The 17,480-nt window shown below is 38.5% G+C and overlaps 1 protein-coding gene across 2 annotated transcripts in view; it reads left to right on the forward strand.

Moving 5' to 3' along the window:
* Positions 1–17,480, forward strand: part of MAN1A2 (mannosidase alpha class 1A member 2) — a 139,662-nt gene that overhangs the window by 49,367 nt on the left and 72,815 nt on the right. For both annotated transcript variants that reach the window (XM_062618100.1, XM_062618110.1), the window contains one exon: positions 15,649–15,767. In XM_062618100.1, the coding sequence (XP_062474084.1) occupies positions 15,649–15,767 (119 nt within the window). The remainder of the gene's footprint in view (positions 1–15,648; positions 15,768–17,480) is intronic.

The raw sequence follows: 17,480 nt of genomic DNA on the forward strand, positions 1-17,480 counted from the left end.
TGAAAACCTGCCCTCAAATAACGTTTTGAAAACCTGCCCTTCCCTCCAGCCCTCTGGTGTGCAGAAGCCTATTTAAATCCATAGGAGAATAATCTTAGCTGCTCTACTAACCCTACCTGTGGTAAGGACTGTTCACCTTTACTGCAAGCAAAGCCCTTAGATCCTGGTATTGACTGCATTTGGTCAGGTACCGGAACCTGGTTTCTTACACTTCAGTATGATGTGAAAGCTGATATTGTTAAACTTCTTTATATTTCTTTATAAAGACAATGACTGGGTCAGGGGGAAGATAATGATTAAGTTAGCGTGCTCAGGAGAAAATAAAGCATCTGTACTGGACAAGGAGTTTGAAGAGTGAAATTGAGAGTCGAAGATGCAGTCAGCACTGAGTATAGCATAAGGAGAGAGTGTGAGGCTGAAGGGGTACTGGAGTTACAGGCTTCTGCCATGATGGTCACAAGGAGATTTTAGATTCCCAGCAAGTATTATGTAATAATTCTTAAGTATTTTCTCTTTGCTGCCTTTCACATTGGCACTGATTTCATTTCTATTAGAAAAATCTCTTCTGAAGATCCTTGTGACTTAATTGTAAGCTATCTTTAATTTATGGCTTTCTTTTATATTATAGGTCTGACAGTGTTCGCCTCTATGATCATGTAGTCTTTGCTGTTGAATTTACAAGTAACTCTGTTGCTTTATGTGCCAAGTATAATTTTAGATCAGCCTTAATTTGTAACCTGGACTCTCTATGAAGTTAGGGTTTTCTCTTTATATGGCAGGAAAACATTTTTCCAATGTTTGTTTTTATTGTGACTAGCACAATATTTTGAAGCAATTTTGAATTACAATATAACTCTAGCCTTTTCTTTCCATTCCTCCTCTGATTGCTTCTCATGTGTCTCCTAATGAGTCTGGAGGATTTCTAATTTATTTTTTTTTTTTTATCCCCTCTTTGGAATGTTTTCTCTTGGAATTTTGGCATTGCTGCCTGAAAGAAATTGCAGTCTTCCTCCACATTTAACTTCTGTGATTCTCTCATCCTAGCTGACTCTAGCTGCAAATTCCCCAGGTGTTTGTCCTCTTAAAATCCAGATGCTATTTTGTACCATTTCATTTTTAGCCAGTCATGTCATGATTGCTCTGTTCAAGGCTATTTCATATGTAAAGCTTTCCTGAAATACATAGTCTTCAGTATATACCAGGTCTAGAAATAGAATCAGCTATTGTTGATTTTGGTGGGTGGTTGGTGAGAAGGAGGTGGGGGTGAAAATTGGCCTTTCTAATGAGGAATGTTTAGGTTGGTAAAGTACTTTCAATAACAATACAATTTCTGTTGCCCATAATGACACCACTCCTAGTGGTATTTGCCTTTATAGAAGCCTTACATAATTCTTTTTTAAATCTGATGCTATTTTTAATAAGAAGCTGCTCAGCAAAACCTGTTTTTATTATTCACCTCAAAGATGATTTGCCCCAAACTATTTTCTGCTATTACTGCAGTCTGTTGTACTTCCATTGCAATTCACAGCACGTCTGCTAGTTTCAGCATGGAGATGGTATCGTCTGTTGACACTGGAACCCTCTGCATTAATCTTTAGGAAATAGGGTTTACTGATAACTCTCAAGTGAGGTAAACAAGATTCAATTTAGAAGGCAAATAAGCCATTAATCTTCCCTGTAGGACTTTTCTTTCCCTCTAGAACAGTGTATATCTATGTCTATGCCAAGAGGAACATCAGTGTTCCAAACATTGCAAGATCTAGCAGGGCTCAGACTGGAATCAAAGAAGGGGAGAGAATGTGGCCTGCTTTGCTGTCAGAAATCTTAGTTTTAAGTCCCTAAAAAAATAAGGAAGGGGGGTAAACATTAAAGCAAGCTGCTCTGTGCCACACTGCAGCATGCCAGTGGCCACCCCAATGACTAGTTTCATGTAGCTAATAAAACCTGCTGGGTTTGCTTTAGTTAACCTACAACTAGAAACTCTCACCAGTCTTTTTGAGATGTCGGACTAGGTGACTGTAATTTGTGAAGTCAAGCCTGCTAAGCATGTTGCCTAGCAAACTGCAGTCAGTAGTTAAATCATAATGTACCCTTCAACTGCTGGATCACAGCATAAATAGCATGGTGCTGCTTTGAGAAAGTATGACTGGAAATTGGTGGGCTTTTAAAGATAGTTACATTTCTTTAGATGACCTATAACACAAACCTTTGTAGGTTCTGTGTTGGTGAAACAGGGAATTTGCTCCTATTTTTTGTGAAAGTTGCCTCTTTTTGAAAGTGTTGGTAATCCCAAGATTATTTATTTCTTCCTTCCCTATACATAGAATACAAAAGGCAAGTAGGAAGTATAACAGAGAGCTCTAATTTTTCTTTCAAGTTAAAATTTTATTTGCAGGTCTGCTGTTGGCTGTAGCAGCTAAGCTAAAAATCCAACCCCACCAAAACCCCATACAGAAAACCCAACCAACCAAAAACCAGGTTAACTTCTTTGTTGGGCTGCTTAAATTGCTAGAATAATTTGATGACAGCCTCGGGGTATTATTGCAGAGGTGGGGTTGTAGAGCATCTGGGTCAAGTTCTCATTAGAAAAGGAAGGGTGAAGAGAAAAGGCTGATGGAATCTGATGCGTGTAAGATAATGAGCAAGCATGGCAAACACTGTGCTTACTCCAGAAGATTTTCTGGGTTTAGCAAGAATCAGGGTAGTCAATACTATTGTTGGATTCTCTTTCTGTAATGAGATCTGAATAGACTTGCTTTGGAGGATCAGAGTAGCCATCTGAAACAGAAAGATGATTTGTCCCTGCACTTGTTTGGTGACCCTTAGGTGAACATCTTTTACTTCAATATCTTACAAACTAAGTACTGTAGCACAAGGTTTGAGGATGGTTTCTTGTAAGTTAAATAGCACAGCTTGTACTAGTGGGTTGGTATCAGTCTTCAATATTTTATTTCTCTTAAACAGTGTTAATTTGAGAACCTGAATGACTTTAAGGAACAAAAAATAGAGACCACAATCCTTGGGCAACTCAGAACATTGTCCTCAACAAAACTAGTAATTTTTGGGGCTGTCATCTTACCTGATGCTTTCTGAAATGAGAGTTCTGGAATTTGTGCTGTGTTTTTGTTTTGGTTGGTTGGGTGTTTTTTTTCTTTTAATGTTAACTGTCTAAGAATAAAGTCAAGATGTGCAGTTTGTCAGGTAATAAGTGCATGACAAAGTGGTGATATACACTTTTGCTTAAACTGTAGACTTCCCATATTACTAGCAGTGCATTTCTAAACCTCGCATTTGGATGTATTCTGTCTAGAGATGAGTTGCATAAGATGATCTGATAATGTATACATACACAAACAGATACATGTCTAGATACGTTTTGAAGGGTGTGAAGAGATCTTCAGTTGAATGATGTAGATACTTGCATACATAAGACATGCCTGTTCTCATGCACCAAAGATTTAATGAAATTATTCTTTTGTATTTTGTCACTTTCTCATACATCTCTAGTGCTGTCATGCCTCTCCTGTTCTCCCATCTCGCGTAGCATGCAAATGGTCAGTTTAAGCTGAGATGTCTTCCAGCTCTGTCTTGGGATCATGTCTTCTAAGAAGAGAGAACTGTCAATGAAGTCACATTGTGGTTGCATTTGTATTATGTAGTAGAGCCTTAAGGCTGCAGTGCAGTGCCATATCTCTTCCTGAACGTATGACCAAATAAAGTTGTTCGTTCTGTTATGAGGGATTTTTGACTGTTACGTTCTATGTCAATGTGATGTGCTGCTGCTTTACACGTATGGAAAGATGAACTTTTAAGGTGTATGTTGATTAACAGGAAAGATGTGTTCAAGGGAGCAACTCAATAATTCAGCTGGGGTAGCTAGTGAGCCGAGTTGGTTTTTAACTTGAAAATACACTACTTGGTTCCTACCATGTTGTTCAGTGCATCCTATTGCTTGTCTTGCTGCTCAGCCTGGCTCAGCCTTTTGCTACCAGTGCTGCTTTTAAACCCCCAGGACACAGGAGAAAGTTGATGAGCCGGCTGCCAACTGCCCACTGCTGCAGTGTGGGAAGCTCTTGCTGCAGAACTTTGTGTTGCTTAGCAATGGAGATCTGACAGTGTATTTCTCCACTGTGCTGGGGAGCAGGAGCAGCATTACTCCCAAGCCCTGTGGGGAAAATGCATTTGTCAGGCTGCAGGGGTGGGAGGCTGTTGCGAGAAGGAACTGAGTCGAGCAACAGATTCTGTTTTCCCAATACCTTTTGCAAGTACAGTATAGCTTGGGAGATTAATGGCATTTCTTTATCCAGACTGTGGTCTAGGAAAAAAAGAGGTAGGCCATTATTTTGTAAGCACTACAAGAAATTGCTGTGACATATTATTAATGACCTTGGGAATTTTTTATTAGATACTTTTGTCATCTGTCATTGTAACAGTTATTGGGCTGCCCAAGCTGCTCTGACAATGTCATCAACAGCAGAGAAGTTGTCATCTGATTAGCTTCATTTCCTTTTGAAGCACACATAATTGAGTGTCAGGGTTGTCAGGCTTTGTGGGTCTTTTGTTTTTCTGGGGTTTTTTAGTTGCCAATGACCTGCCAATAAATTTGGAAACATGATGGAGGCAAACACCCTCACTGGGATGAAACCAGATGATGTACCCTAAAGACTGAGGGACAGGCTCTTGAAAATACAGCTAAAAACTTCTTGTGTCTTCTCATTGTAAAATCCTAATAAAGAGACAGGAGAAACAACTTCTGCTCAACATCCTCTTTCTGTGCATGGGTTCAGTCTCTGAATCCATGAAGAGGATAAATGACAACAAAAAAGGAATGCAAACAAATATGTTCTTGACTTCTTATTTTGATGGGGAAAAAAAACCCACCCCAACAACCCAACTCACTTGCTGAACAGTAGTTTTCATCTAAACTGTGTGTGCCGAAGTGTTCTAGCCATTATTGCCTTTTTTCTGGGGCAAATGAAAGGGGAAAGAAAATCCTTTCATGCTAACTAATGAAGTGAGGTAATTTAATCAGCCCTGTTTCTGTACTTCAGGTTCTGTTCAGCTTTAAAGTAGATGAAACCAGCCTTAGGACAGGCCTATACAGCTGTGTCCTCTGCAAAATCAGTGGTGTGTGACTGCACTGAGACCATGTCGACTATTATATGTACATTGAACATGTATTTTTTTTTGGCCAATGACACAAAGTTTGGGAAGATAAGATTTTAGGCAAGAACTCTCAGGAGCTACTGGCCAAATTTGGAGTTAGAACAATGTTCTGATAACTCGAGAAAAGTTCTTTAGGGTTGGACAAAGGATGAAACATGATCATTACTTGTTGCTCACGGCAGGTATCTAAGGAAGAAATATTAGAGTAGGAAAAGCCTGCAGTTAAGTGAGCGTTTTTCAGGGCACTTTTCAGGTTTACAGAAATTTGTGCAGTGTTAGTGCTTCTGTGGTCAGAGGCAGCAAGTTTTATTTACTCCTATAGTTTATTTTTCCATTATTTTGTCCAGTCTGGTTTTGAGTCTGAATTTTAGAGCACCTGCCGTATCCCATTACGAGTGGTTCCATAGGTTGATTCCGTATTATGTAGTCAACTTGTTAGTTTTGATGTCTGCTCGCTGCCCAAGGTGACTAGTTTTGGTACTGGAAAAAAAAATAGACCCATTATATATCTCTTCCTTGCCATTCATGAGTTAGAACTGCCTATGCCCTCACCTGATTGCCTGTCTTACATGGAGAGTCTTGGTCTGTTAAGTAATTTCTCATACATCTATGTTTTCATACTTTATACATTATCACCTTTCTTTGTATCTTTTCAAGTTTGATTTTTTTCTCTTTTTTTCTTTGAGAGGATGACTAAAACTTTGTTCTGTTTCTTGTTTTGTTCACAGGTTCTTTTGTAATTGTATTTTGCATCTTTCAGGGTCCTTATGGTGTCTAGAAACTCACACTAAGCTGTTTTTTCTGCAGTAGCATTCCTTTTCAAAGTTCTCATCTGAATTATTTATAAATATGGTTTATAAATGTTTCCAAATAAGCATGTGCCCAACAATTCATCTCTGCAGGATGCCGCTGGTGGTCTTCCCTTACAATGAGAATTGGCTGCCTCCGCTTATCCTGTTTCCTGTCTTTTAAGCAGTTATTTGTCTGAGAATGTGATTTTTCTCTTACCCTGTGGCAAGTTAGTTTTCTCAAGAACCTTTGTTAAGGTATATTCTCACATACCTTCTGTATGTGTTCTCAGTCCATATGCAAGTTCACTTCTTAAAAAGACTGTAATATTGGTGCTAAGATATGACTTCCTTTTACAAAATTCCTGACTTTTCTTCAGTTGATCCTATTTCAAGCTGTCCTCTGCTGCTGCTAATAGTGTTTTGTAAACTAGCAAGCTATTATTTCACTGACATAGATGTCATGGTTATTCATAATATGGTTGTTCTCTAAAACTTGCAAATGTGTGCAGGCAGAATGCAATGTGGCTGTCTGTTTCCTCTGTTTTACAGTACTGGTGCCATAGACAAAGACAACTGTGTTAGCTAAGAATATTGTTTGCATGGTACTGCTATCCATCAAACTGTTATAAGTGTGCCTATGCATATCAGGAAAATTCACCATAAGCAGCTGTTGCCTTCTGTTCTTTTTAATAATGCAATGTTCCCACTGAATTCTTCTCATCCAGTTTATATTATCTCATGTACAACACATTTAGGTCAGTTGTGCTCAGTGGCTTTCTTATGTATTTCTGAACTGGTGTTTGATCTTGTGGCATTATTAAACACACCTCATTTCTGTAACCTGTCTTATAGTGAGGTAAATATCTATGTCAAATGGCAATGAAGAAATTAAGTCAGAGTTCAAGGCTCAGGCTCCATTTGAGAATTTGTATTCTCTCTAAAGGCATCCTTTCCTGTTTTTCTCTTACAAACCGGATGGTTTGCTCTGAGTTTAAAAACAAAAGTATTTGTTTCCCATTGGGAATCTTTAGACTTGTGTTTGTTTCAATTTGGGAATTATTTAGGTTGTGGAATGCTTTTTCCAAGTTCAAAATTGTTTCCTATCATTTGGAATTAAGAACAGGGGTTTTGATAAGGAAATGAAACTAAGGCTGTGCTGTCTGTTTTGGACTGTGTTAAAATATTAAGTAAACAGGCATGACAGCTAAAGAAGGATTAGCATACTGAGTTCCAAACCTAAATATACTAAGGACAACTCCATGGGCATGTGTGCAAGTGGGAGGCAGATGCAAGTAGTCTTTCCTATCAGATGAAGCCAGCAGATGTATGAGGCAGCTGTAATTCAGAAACAGTTCAACCACATGAGTGCAGCGCCGTGCTTGTGCCTAACACACCAATATTTTCGCTCAAATTTTGCACCATTCTAATGAAGTTTTATGGCTTCCACACTGGAATCGGCTCCCTTTCAGCTGTCTTAAAGAAAATTTAGAATGTGGTTCGGACCAAAATGTGTGGAAGTATCCCAAGCTGTTATCTAAAGATAGAAAAGCTTATGTGACATGGCTGTTAGAGGTGTGGGGTTTGTGATGCTTTTCCTACTGCCTAGCTGACAAAGTAGTTTAGCTTACAGTTATCTGTAAGAAATTGTATCTTTACTGTCTTGGAAAATCAGTACTCAGCTTGCTTCATACATAAGATTCCTGCACTCAGGCCACATAACTCTGCTTGAGTCCAGATAACATCTCGCTCTCATATTTACTGTCAAATATTAACCTTGCTTTGCATGCTGCTGGGTTTAGCTGACTGCTGCCTGTATTTAGGTTCTACATACCTTTGAGCCATCATTCACAGATACTCTTCCCATCAGTCTTCCACTTCCAGATTTCGCAAAATGGAGTAGCTCCAGATATGTGTATTTGGCTAGTTTTGATTGCTTCATGGGTGTAGCCAATTGCCATCACCATGTAGTTCTCACTTGTTATTCTTGCCTCCCTTCTGATACGCTTCTGTTCCCTCCTTTGTACTCAATTTAATGCCATCTCCTCTCACTCATTCCTTTCCTACTCTGAAGGTTATTCTAATCTTTCTCTCATGACATTGTAGCCTTTCAGTTAATATTACGTATTAACCACTAACTCGGATCATAGTTTCAGCATTAATTGCAATTATGGCTTGCACACAGTCCTCCTATCTACTATAATTCAGTTTTGTGGTTGTGCTTAAAACCAAAATAAGAAAAATACGGAGAAGACAACTGAGTGGAAATGTATAAAATCGAAACTGTCTGGAATTAGTATGTTAAGCCCTTCTGTGTAAGATTTAGTTGGAGAGCAAAGTGAAGCAGTCAAGTGAGGAACAGAGAAGGGGAAGGTTTACTGTAGTATAAATACTAAGAGTTTTTTGGGTCTTAAGGATGTAGCTGTTTAAGCAGCAGTTTGTTGTTAATAACATCTACCTGCAGATCCGCTTCTTTAACAGAGACTGGCATACACTTTGGTGCTTCACTTCCATTACTTCCTCATTTATAAAATTAAGGCAAGCATTGCAGTTGATTATTTAATGTCATTTACATGCTAAAATACTGTCTGGTACAAAAGATTAAGAACTCCTTTTCATATTGTCTATTATCAGTAATTTAACAGAACTCGGCAATCAACATGCTTAGGTTTTTGTTCTGCTTTTTTAATTAGTCTAAAATGTTAAAGGCGATTGGTTTCTTCATGGATACTTAAAGGCCTATTCATTGCATTTTATAGCCGAGCTGAAATACAGTGCGGTTTTATACGCAATGCATAGTTTCATTGACTAATTTTGAGGCACTTGTTTTCACAGTGTAATTAAACTCTTGTTCAAAAATTCATTTTCTTAAATGTTACCTTGTTCTTTGAGTCATTAAGACACTTTACAAGTGGTATGCTGCAGTACTGGCAGTTTTATTGCCAGAGCTTCATTGGATATGCAGAAAACTGGGTTGATAATTGTTTGCATTTAATTTTCATGTTGCATATTTTCCTACCACATCTGTAATTGTCTTATCACATTAAGAAATCCTGTTGCTACAGTCTGAAAACTTGAATTCTGTGAATCTTTTTGAGTAGCAATTGCAATATTTTTCCTACATCAGTACAGTCTTGCCCAGTCTGCATTTTTCAGGCATTCTGAAGCTGGGCAGGCAGGAATATCAATAACAAGAATATTTATTTCTTTAAGAGTGTAATAACTCTGTACTTAATGGGAGGCTGAGTTTATCAAGGAAGCATTTTCACTCTGTTGCTAAGGATTAAAACACCTGTGTGAAAAATAACTGATCTTTTTAGGTTCAGAGTGTGCCAGGGTATGCTACTTTCATGAGGCTTTACATCTCCTATTCAGTTTCTTGAATCATGGTGGTGAAACAGGGGAGGAGCTGCTCTATGCTTGGGCTCATCCATTGTTGGGTTGCTCTGGCAGTAGTGCTGGATCACTGTCTGGTTCAGAACAGAGCAGAAATTCAGCTTAGGAATTAAGTTTATCACTTGGCACTTTGTTCCTCTTAGATTCCTTTTGCAGAGGAATCTTCTTTCCACCTCCAGTTAATGAGCCCAGTAATCAAAGGTGTTTTGAACCAGTAGGAGTAGGTTCTGCTTTGTGTAAATGATGTCAGTCCAGGGTCCTGAAAAAGAGAAAGAGTGGCTGAGATAATACTATTTCTTGTACACAAGGTCTGTTTGTATCTTATGGTTCTGTCCATCAGTATGATCATCCCATTGGCTGTGCTGTTTTAAGAGTGAAAGTGATTTCCTTACATGCAGATCTCTAGTCTCTATGCATAACTAACTATGGAGTCCAGCTTTCTAATGCTTATGAAGAGAAGCTGGCTTTCTAGAGTATAAAATAACTTATTTCCATAGCAAGGATTGCAACAGGCTTCTTACTATTTGTATGATATAGAGGCAGTTGCCTCTGTATCAGTCCAAATGCTTTTACTACACCCAACTTCTTGTTTTAACTCAAGCAGTCTCACCAATTCCCTTAGCTTTCTTCAAAACATAGCTGCTGGTGTATCCATAGGCTGTCCTTATAAACTAGAATAACGGTCTCTTAGATTCCTCTGTGATTTTTGTCACTGGTTGAGGAAATAGTCAAACCCTACCTTGATTGTAAACAAACTGATGACCATACCACTTCAGGATCTTTAATCTGCTGTCTTTTCTGCTTAGTAATAGAATATTTCCTTTTTGGTCACTGCATAAGGGAGAAGGGTAAGAATGGCTACATGCACCTATTAAACCTATTGTATATGACTTCCCTTGGAGGCAGAGTGGCCTCATGGTAACTTTCCACTTCAGGCTGGTTGCCTTGACTTTGTAGTATCCCTGCTGTGACCTAGTGTGCATTTTGGTAATTAGAGATCCATTTGAACAGGCTGAATTTCGTTTGGGTTTGTTATTCCTCTAACTCATCTTTGGGTAGATGCCAATTGTGTTGTAAGACACTAACACACTTGTAACACAAGAGTTTTCAAGTACAGACAGATGGTGAAAGGGAAAGAAGGAGAATTTTCTCCCCAGTGAGAGAGGGGAGAGAATACGAAAAGCAAAAGCAAGAAAGCCTACACATTGAGGAAAAGGTACTTTGCTAAGTGAAGGAAAGGGGTGAGAGGGGGAAAGTAATGCAAAGGCACTCACTCGCCACCTACCACAAGCAGTATGAAAACCCAAATGGTCCTTGACGAATGGCTGCGTGCCAGACTGTCCCCTGCTCTGCCAAAACTCTGGTGTGTTATCAACACTGGTTTAGTCATGAATCCAAAACACGACACCATATGTTCTGCTGTGAAGAAAAATAACTATATCCTAACCAGACCCAGCACACGTGCTCAGCCTTCAATTCAGGCTAAAGAAAGCCTCCATGGAAATGCTTTTTTGGAAGAAGTAATGAACTTGTCTGTGGTGTATACCTGTTGAAGAAAGGAAGAGATATGGGATATGCATGAAGACATGCTGAGAAAGTTGGGGCTGTTCAGCCTGGAGAAGAGAAGCTGCTCAGAGACCTCAGAGCAGCTTCCAGTATCTCAAGGGGGCTTGTAAGGATGCTGAAGAGGGGGGAGCTCTTCATCAGAGACTGCAGCAATAGGACAAGGGGAAATGGGTTTAAACTAAAACAGGGGAAGTTGAGGTTAGATATGAGGAAGAAGTTCTTTACTGTGAGGGTGGTGAGGCACTGGAATGGGTTGCCCAGAGAAGCTGTGGCTGCCCCATCCCTGGCAGTGTTCAAGGCCAGGTTAGACAGAGCCTTGGGTGACATGGTCTAGTGTGAAGCATCCCTGTCCATGGCAGAGGATTGGAACTGGACGATCTTAAGGTCCTTTCCAACCCAAACCATTATGTAATTCAGTGTGTCAAATATGGAAATTTCTGTGAAACACCTATTTGATGATTCCTCAGAATGCATGACCTCAGTTTGCTGGTGTAGAATTTTAATTTGTCGTCTAGTTCCTTATTTGCATAATGTGTCTGTGTCTCAGATTTTCATGGTCTTCTCTGGTCATAATTGATCTGTGCTAGTTCACCTATTTTCTATAGCACCTCAGTGCTCATAGCCTCTTCTGCTTCCATATAATAAGTATCAGACTATTTCAATCTCTATACTTACGGTACAATGGAAATGGGCTATTTATTTTCTTCATATTCCTTTAGTCATGGAACACATCACAATGAATTGTCTCCCTGTACTTTGATAGTCTCTTGTGAGACTTTAAAATGGTATAAATAAACCAATTCTTCATCTAGTATGTTAGCATATTGAAAGAATTTTAGATAGGAAAACAATTTTTCTTTCAATGTCCCTGCTATTTACACTTAATCATATGATTTGTTAGATATTTCAGACTGTAGATTTATGTGCTGTCAAGTGAGTGTATTATTGGTCTAATCCCAGGAAACTGAAGTCTACCTAAATATAAATCTGAATTACTATTTTGCAGTCCTTTGGAATAATACTTTTGCTTAATGAAAGTGTGCACGATTTTGTTAATAGTTCAGCTATTTCGCTGCTAAATGCCTTCCATTAGCTCATGATGGATGTTCTGTTTTATTTAGAAGAATGAGCGTTGCATTCGTTAGGCAAACTTCATTAAATTTGGAGCTCAATCAACTAGAACTATAATTATATAAAGAGGAAACTTCCTAATCTGACATTTGTAAAACTGAGCCCTTTTGGAATCAGTTATTACCTTATTCAACGTGACCAACTGAGCCTTTGTATTGAACAGAGGCAGACCCTGGGAGGTGTGCCTTCTGCTAGGAGAAGTGTTATTTTCTGTTATAATTTAATTGTTTTATAGCCTTTTTCACCCCAATGAGACATCTGCTCTTTCTGTATTCACAGCAATAATACATCAGACTGGTTGAGGTGGTAGTAAGCAGTGAATAGTATTATCTCATTGTTCAGAATTACTTCATGACTTATAAATGACACTTTCTGCAGTTTAAGTCCAGGAAGACTTTCCTCTTCTCTTTTAAGGCAAAATTAGTGAATCTTAGTATGGTTAGGAAAGGGAAAAACCCATACTCTATTGTGAATGGAAAATGATTTCTCTTTGTGACTTTAGACTGAATGGTTTGTACCAACATCAGGAGGGGGAAGTACAGCTGCCTATCCGTTGTAGCCTATTTTCCCTGTAGCATCACATGTGACTCTAATGCAGGCCAGTGGTCACTGAACACTTGCTGTTTCTTCCTGCTTTAGTTTTTGCTATCAGTGCAGTGCATTTTTAAGATGGAGTGAGACAGCAATGACAACATCGCTTCCTGTTCTGGTTAAGTCGTGGATCTCAGCAGATACAGGTGGATTTCATGGAAGCCGTTATTTAGAAACAAATTAAACCTGACATCCTCTTTACATTGTCTTCCAAGAGTGAAGCTGAGAGCAACTCATTAATTTTACTCTCTAACCCTACCTTGTGTAGCCTGCAAACGGCTGTAAATTATACCTATCTTGTAACATAGGCCAGCCAAGGTGTTAGGTGCATTGACTACTGTTGCCTTATGTCCTCTATTCTTGTAAGCACAAGACTTCTGGGTATGAACTCTGCATTTTGGATTCTTCTCCCTCAGTGTCCAGAGGAGGGAATTAGCTTGCTTTGTGCTGCCTGATTGACACTAAAGGAAGAAGACTGGGTAGACAGTCTGTTGCAAAATACTGGCTTGTCATCTCTTGGCCCTTTGGAAATGTGTTCAGCCAAAAAGGTTTAAAACCCAAAGATTTGCTCTGAGTCTTCCTCAAGGAAGACGGGCTGGTGTGCAGTTAAAAAGGAAAACCAAAGCAAATTTTTTTGAAATAGTCTACTTATGAGTAAGAACTAAGAAAAAATAATAATTTATTGTAGGTTATGATATAAATGCAATCCATAGGAGACCATGGTAGGAAATAGTTGAGCTCTTGCATGGAGTCTAGAAACTAAAACCATACTGATCTGCATTTCAGAAACAGGCACCCATCGCTGCTCGCGTAAGAAGTGTGAGTGAGTAGAAGGGGCTTTGTTCACACGCACGTGTTTTGTTGAATGTTTGTGGGTCTAGGAAAGATGGACATAGAAGATGAGAGAGAGGGGCAAAAAGGCATCATCCAGGAGAGCCTGAAAAAAATGTTGGAGTGTAGCCCAGACAAAATCTTAGAATATGTATCTATGCCTTTAATTGACTCTTAGGGACAAAAAATGCTGAGCAAGTCTGTTTTGCTCTACTGGACTGAAGGGGCAATGACACACCAGTCCATGCCATGCAGCATATTCTCTACACCCCATGCTAGATGTCAAATATAAGAGTTTACCAATGTGTTTATAAGTGTGTTTAATTCAAAAAGTTTTTATTTTTTGAAACTATTACAAGAGGAACTTTCAGGATTATCCCTATTTGTTGAAACACCTTGTGTATTTGGAAATTACTAGTATCAGTGTGACTCAAATAAAGGGACAGAAATTGCTTTGAGTGCCATAGCAGTATAACACACTCCAGCTCCAGGTCAAAAATGCCTTGTTGGCTAATACTGAGGTTAGTCATTGTGTCATGGTCTGATTTGTGTATTTAAAGTGCTTAATTAAATAACTGTCACATTAATACTTATGAAAAGGTGCAGTTAAATGCATGCTGTAGCTCTGCTCAAAGCAACCTCCGCTTCAGCACAAGCAGTAGAATTTGTCATTTGGACGAAGGCATTCAACCTTACAGTACTTACCCCACCATGCTGAATTCATTTCCTGAGAGTTATAGGTATGCCTGGTGGCCAATTTGTGGAAGAATGTGTGTTTAATCTTGTGAAAGGTAGTGTATCCTGTTCTATACTTGAATATTCTTAACAAACACCATGACTTTAGGCTTTCCATATCTAGTTTAATTTAAAACATATGCATGGCTGTTTCTGAAGACATTAGTTGGTGATTACTTTGTTACAGAGGCTGCTTAATTTTTACTATTCAGGGAAAGAAATCCCTGAAAATGAAGTTAAGCTTGCATGTAAGTGTCATTTAGGTGTGTGAAAAGAAATACAGTGGGGGTGATGGCTTCAGTTATTGTTATGCTTGAGGAGAAAAAAATAGCTCTAAACATGTAAAACCCAGAAATGAATGAATAGAAACAACAAGCAGGAACACTGCACTATAGAGATTTCGCTATGGATGAAAAGCACATTAAAAAAAAAAATTGGTTTGACTTGCTAGGAGACTACTGTCATTAAATTGCTAATCATGAAGTTATTGTACTGTTTTATAGAATACTGGTATGAACAGTAAAATTTGGCTACTTTTAGTGCATAGGGAGTTTCATACATACCATGAAAATAAATGCAAAAAATTGTATTTTTTGCTTTCCTCAGAAACGAAGACCTCTGCCTACTAAAGGCAACAGCTTAGGCTGAGATGGACTAGGGAGGTCAAGGCCAAAGCAGGCAGTAGCTCACCACCTCCTCATTTTGTCTCTTTTGCACAAACTGATGAGTCACTCATCAATCCTCTGGAAATTGCTGGTGTTTCAATTGAACAGTATTTTAGAGTAAAGCACCATTGATTTTTATTTGGCTTTAAATGCTACACTTTAAATGGTGGCAGTGGAGGAATCCATCAGCATCTCATAGTGTGGGTCCTTTGCAGGCAATGGTGCGAACATTTTGGAGCTTTGGCTTTATCAGTCAAGCCAGCTCTGGGTGTCCGTGCTCATCAGCCCATGCTTTAGTGACTAGGTAGCTTCTATAATTACTGTTTCAGTAGTCAGTGTTGGGAAGTGCAAGGCATTACTGCAAGTACTGGTTGCTTTATCTTGTATGTGCTTGCCTTTTTTTTTTTTAACACTTTTGTCCTAGAATTCCTGATAGCTTTTTGAAGCTGGATGTCTTTCTGTCCTTTTTTTTTGTGGCAAAGTAGTTGCTTACGGTCAGGTTAGGAAAGCAGATGAGAAGGTTTGGGGTTTTTTTTCTGTCTTTAGTTGTCTTTTTGTCCCCAGAAGCCAAACTGTGCCAGAGGACTTGATGTTTTGAAAGAGAAGTGTTATCCTCCTATGTAGCTGCTAATTCCTTGCTTGTTTTGATTGTTCTTTGTGCTGTCATCTTTGTTGTAACTTTGCTTTACTACCACTTGGGTTATTTTCTCATGCTTGTGAAGTTTATGAAAAGTAATAAAATAATCACTTGTAATAGGAATCCTTCTTTTTGTGTGCAGGAAACTCACAAATGGGTGCTACCATAGTAGATGCATTGGATACTCTTTATATCATGGGGCTTCACGATGAATTCAGAGAAGGACAAGAGTGGATTGACAAAAACCTTGATTTCAGTGTGGTAAGTAGAGCTGTCCTTAATACTTCCCTGGTCTTTTTCACAGTGTTCCACTTCAGGGGGAGACAGAAGAGGTCTTTCAGCTGGAACTTAAAAAACTTGGGATTCAAAGTATCAGTGTAAGCTTAGGGAAGTTCTCTGTTTGCAACATCCCAACCCTTTCACACTTTAAATTGTAAGCAAAGATATAGCTATATATTGTATTTCCAAAGGCCAACCTATAATTGGAAAGTGGAAGGGAGGGGGAAGTGGTCAGTGAGAGCCAACAAGGTGTCACAAATGAAGGCAGAAATGAGGCTTTACTAGGTCATAGTAGTTGGAAGTAACTGAGCTTTAAAAGACAATTTCCTCCCAAACCATAGTGTATAAACTGCCTAACAGTAAAATCTCTTCTTCTTTCGTGTCCTTAAGATGTTTTAACATGAAGAATGCCATCTGGATCATCATAGTTTGCCTGTTCTGAATCTATCAAAAAAAATTCCCAGTTGATCATACAGCAATTTTTTGTGTGTGTGGAGTTGGGAAGTGTTAAAATGGAAAAAATGGCTCTATTTTATCCTTCTCAGTTCCTGTTACTGATTCAGGGACTTTCACCTGATTGCAGTGCAATTTGTATTTCAATCCTTGTACTTTTCCTGGACAATTACTGGACATTCCAATAGTGCACAAAATGAAATGTAGGGATACAGTCAGAATTGAGCAGATGCTTCCTGTTGGGTTTATGCTATATCTTATGTTTCAGAAATTATTTATTTGCGTGTTTTCTTTTTGTTTTATGCATTGACTCTCTGGCAAACATTAAAGAAATTCTACTCTGCTTTTTGCAGTTAATGCCAGATAATTATTTAGTCTAAAACTGAAGATCTTATGTATCAGAGAACATAGACATAATGGTACTGTTATGAGGGTAACCTAAATTACTTCCATAACTTTTGTCTGATGTAAGGTTGTATCAATATAAATTGCAGAAATTCCCATAAAATCATAGTTTCCCAAACTGGTTTGGGTTGGAAGAGACCTTTAAAGACCATCTAGTTCCAAACACCTGCCATGGGCAGGGACACCCTTCACTAGACCAGGAAGGTTGTCCTCAAAGTAGGTTTAGAATCAGACTGTGTATTCCAAGAATCTAAAGTTCAATGACAGCTTTCTATGTATCAGAGAACACTTCTCTGTGTTAATGACTTGTATACATCAGATTTGAGTAATTTCCTTACATGGCTTGAAGTTTATAAATAAATATATGTTTGTTGCTCTTGAATTCTTTTACTAGGAAAAATAAATCATTTTTCACTCTACACTGTACTATTGCTTCTGTGATTCATGACCTTCATAGGTATTAAATGGAATAATATGCTGCACTGTTGATACTTTTCTTGTGTCACCTATATGTGAATAAAACTGGTTTTTTTTACTAAAAATCTATATTTGGGAGTATTTCAAACTTTGGACTTCTAATCATCAGTGCTATTTGAGGAACCTTTTAGAGTATTCATAGAATCTTTCTGAAATACATAACGTGCAAAGCACATTTATTTTGGATACAAGCAAAATGCACAGTACAACTTCAGGTGCCATAGAAATAGTGTGAAGGGAAAGAGATGCCCATAAATTCGAACTGTGTGCTAACAGATGGGTCAACTTGTACAGTGTATATTGTAGTGACTTTTCTGGATGAGAGGAGAAGTCTCCCTTATCTCAAAATCTTCTAAGATA

This window comes from Pezoporus occidentalis, unplaced genomic scaffold, assembly GCF_034315485.1.
Source record: "Pezoporus occidentalis ecotype Australia unplaced genomic scaffold, CSIRO_AGI_Poc_V1 ctg104, whole genome shotgun sequence".
Taxonomy (NCBI): Eukaryota; Metazoa; Chordata; class Aves; order Psittaciformes; family Psittacidae; genus Pezoporus; species Pezoporus occidentalis.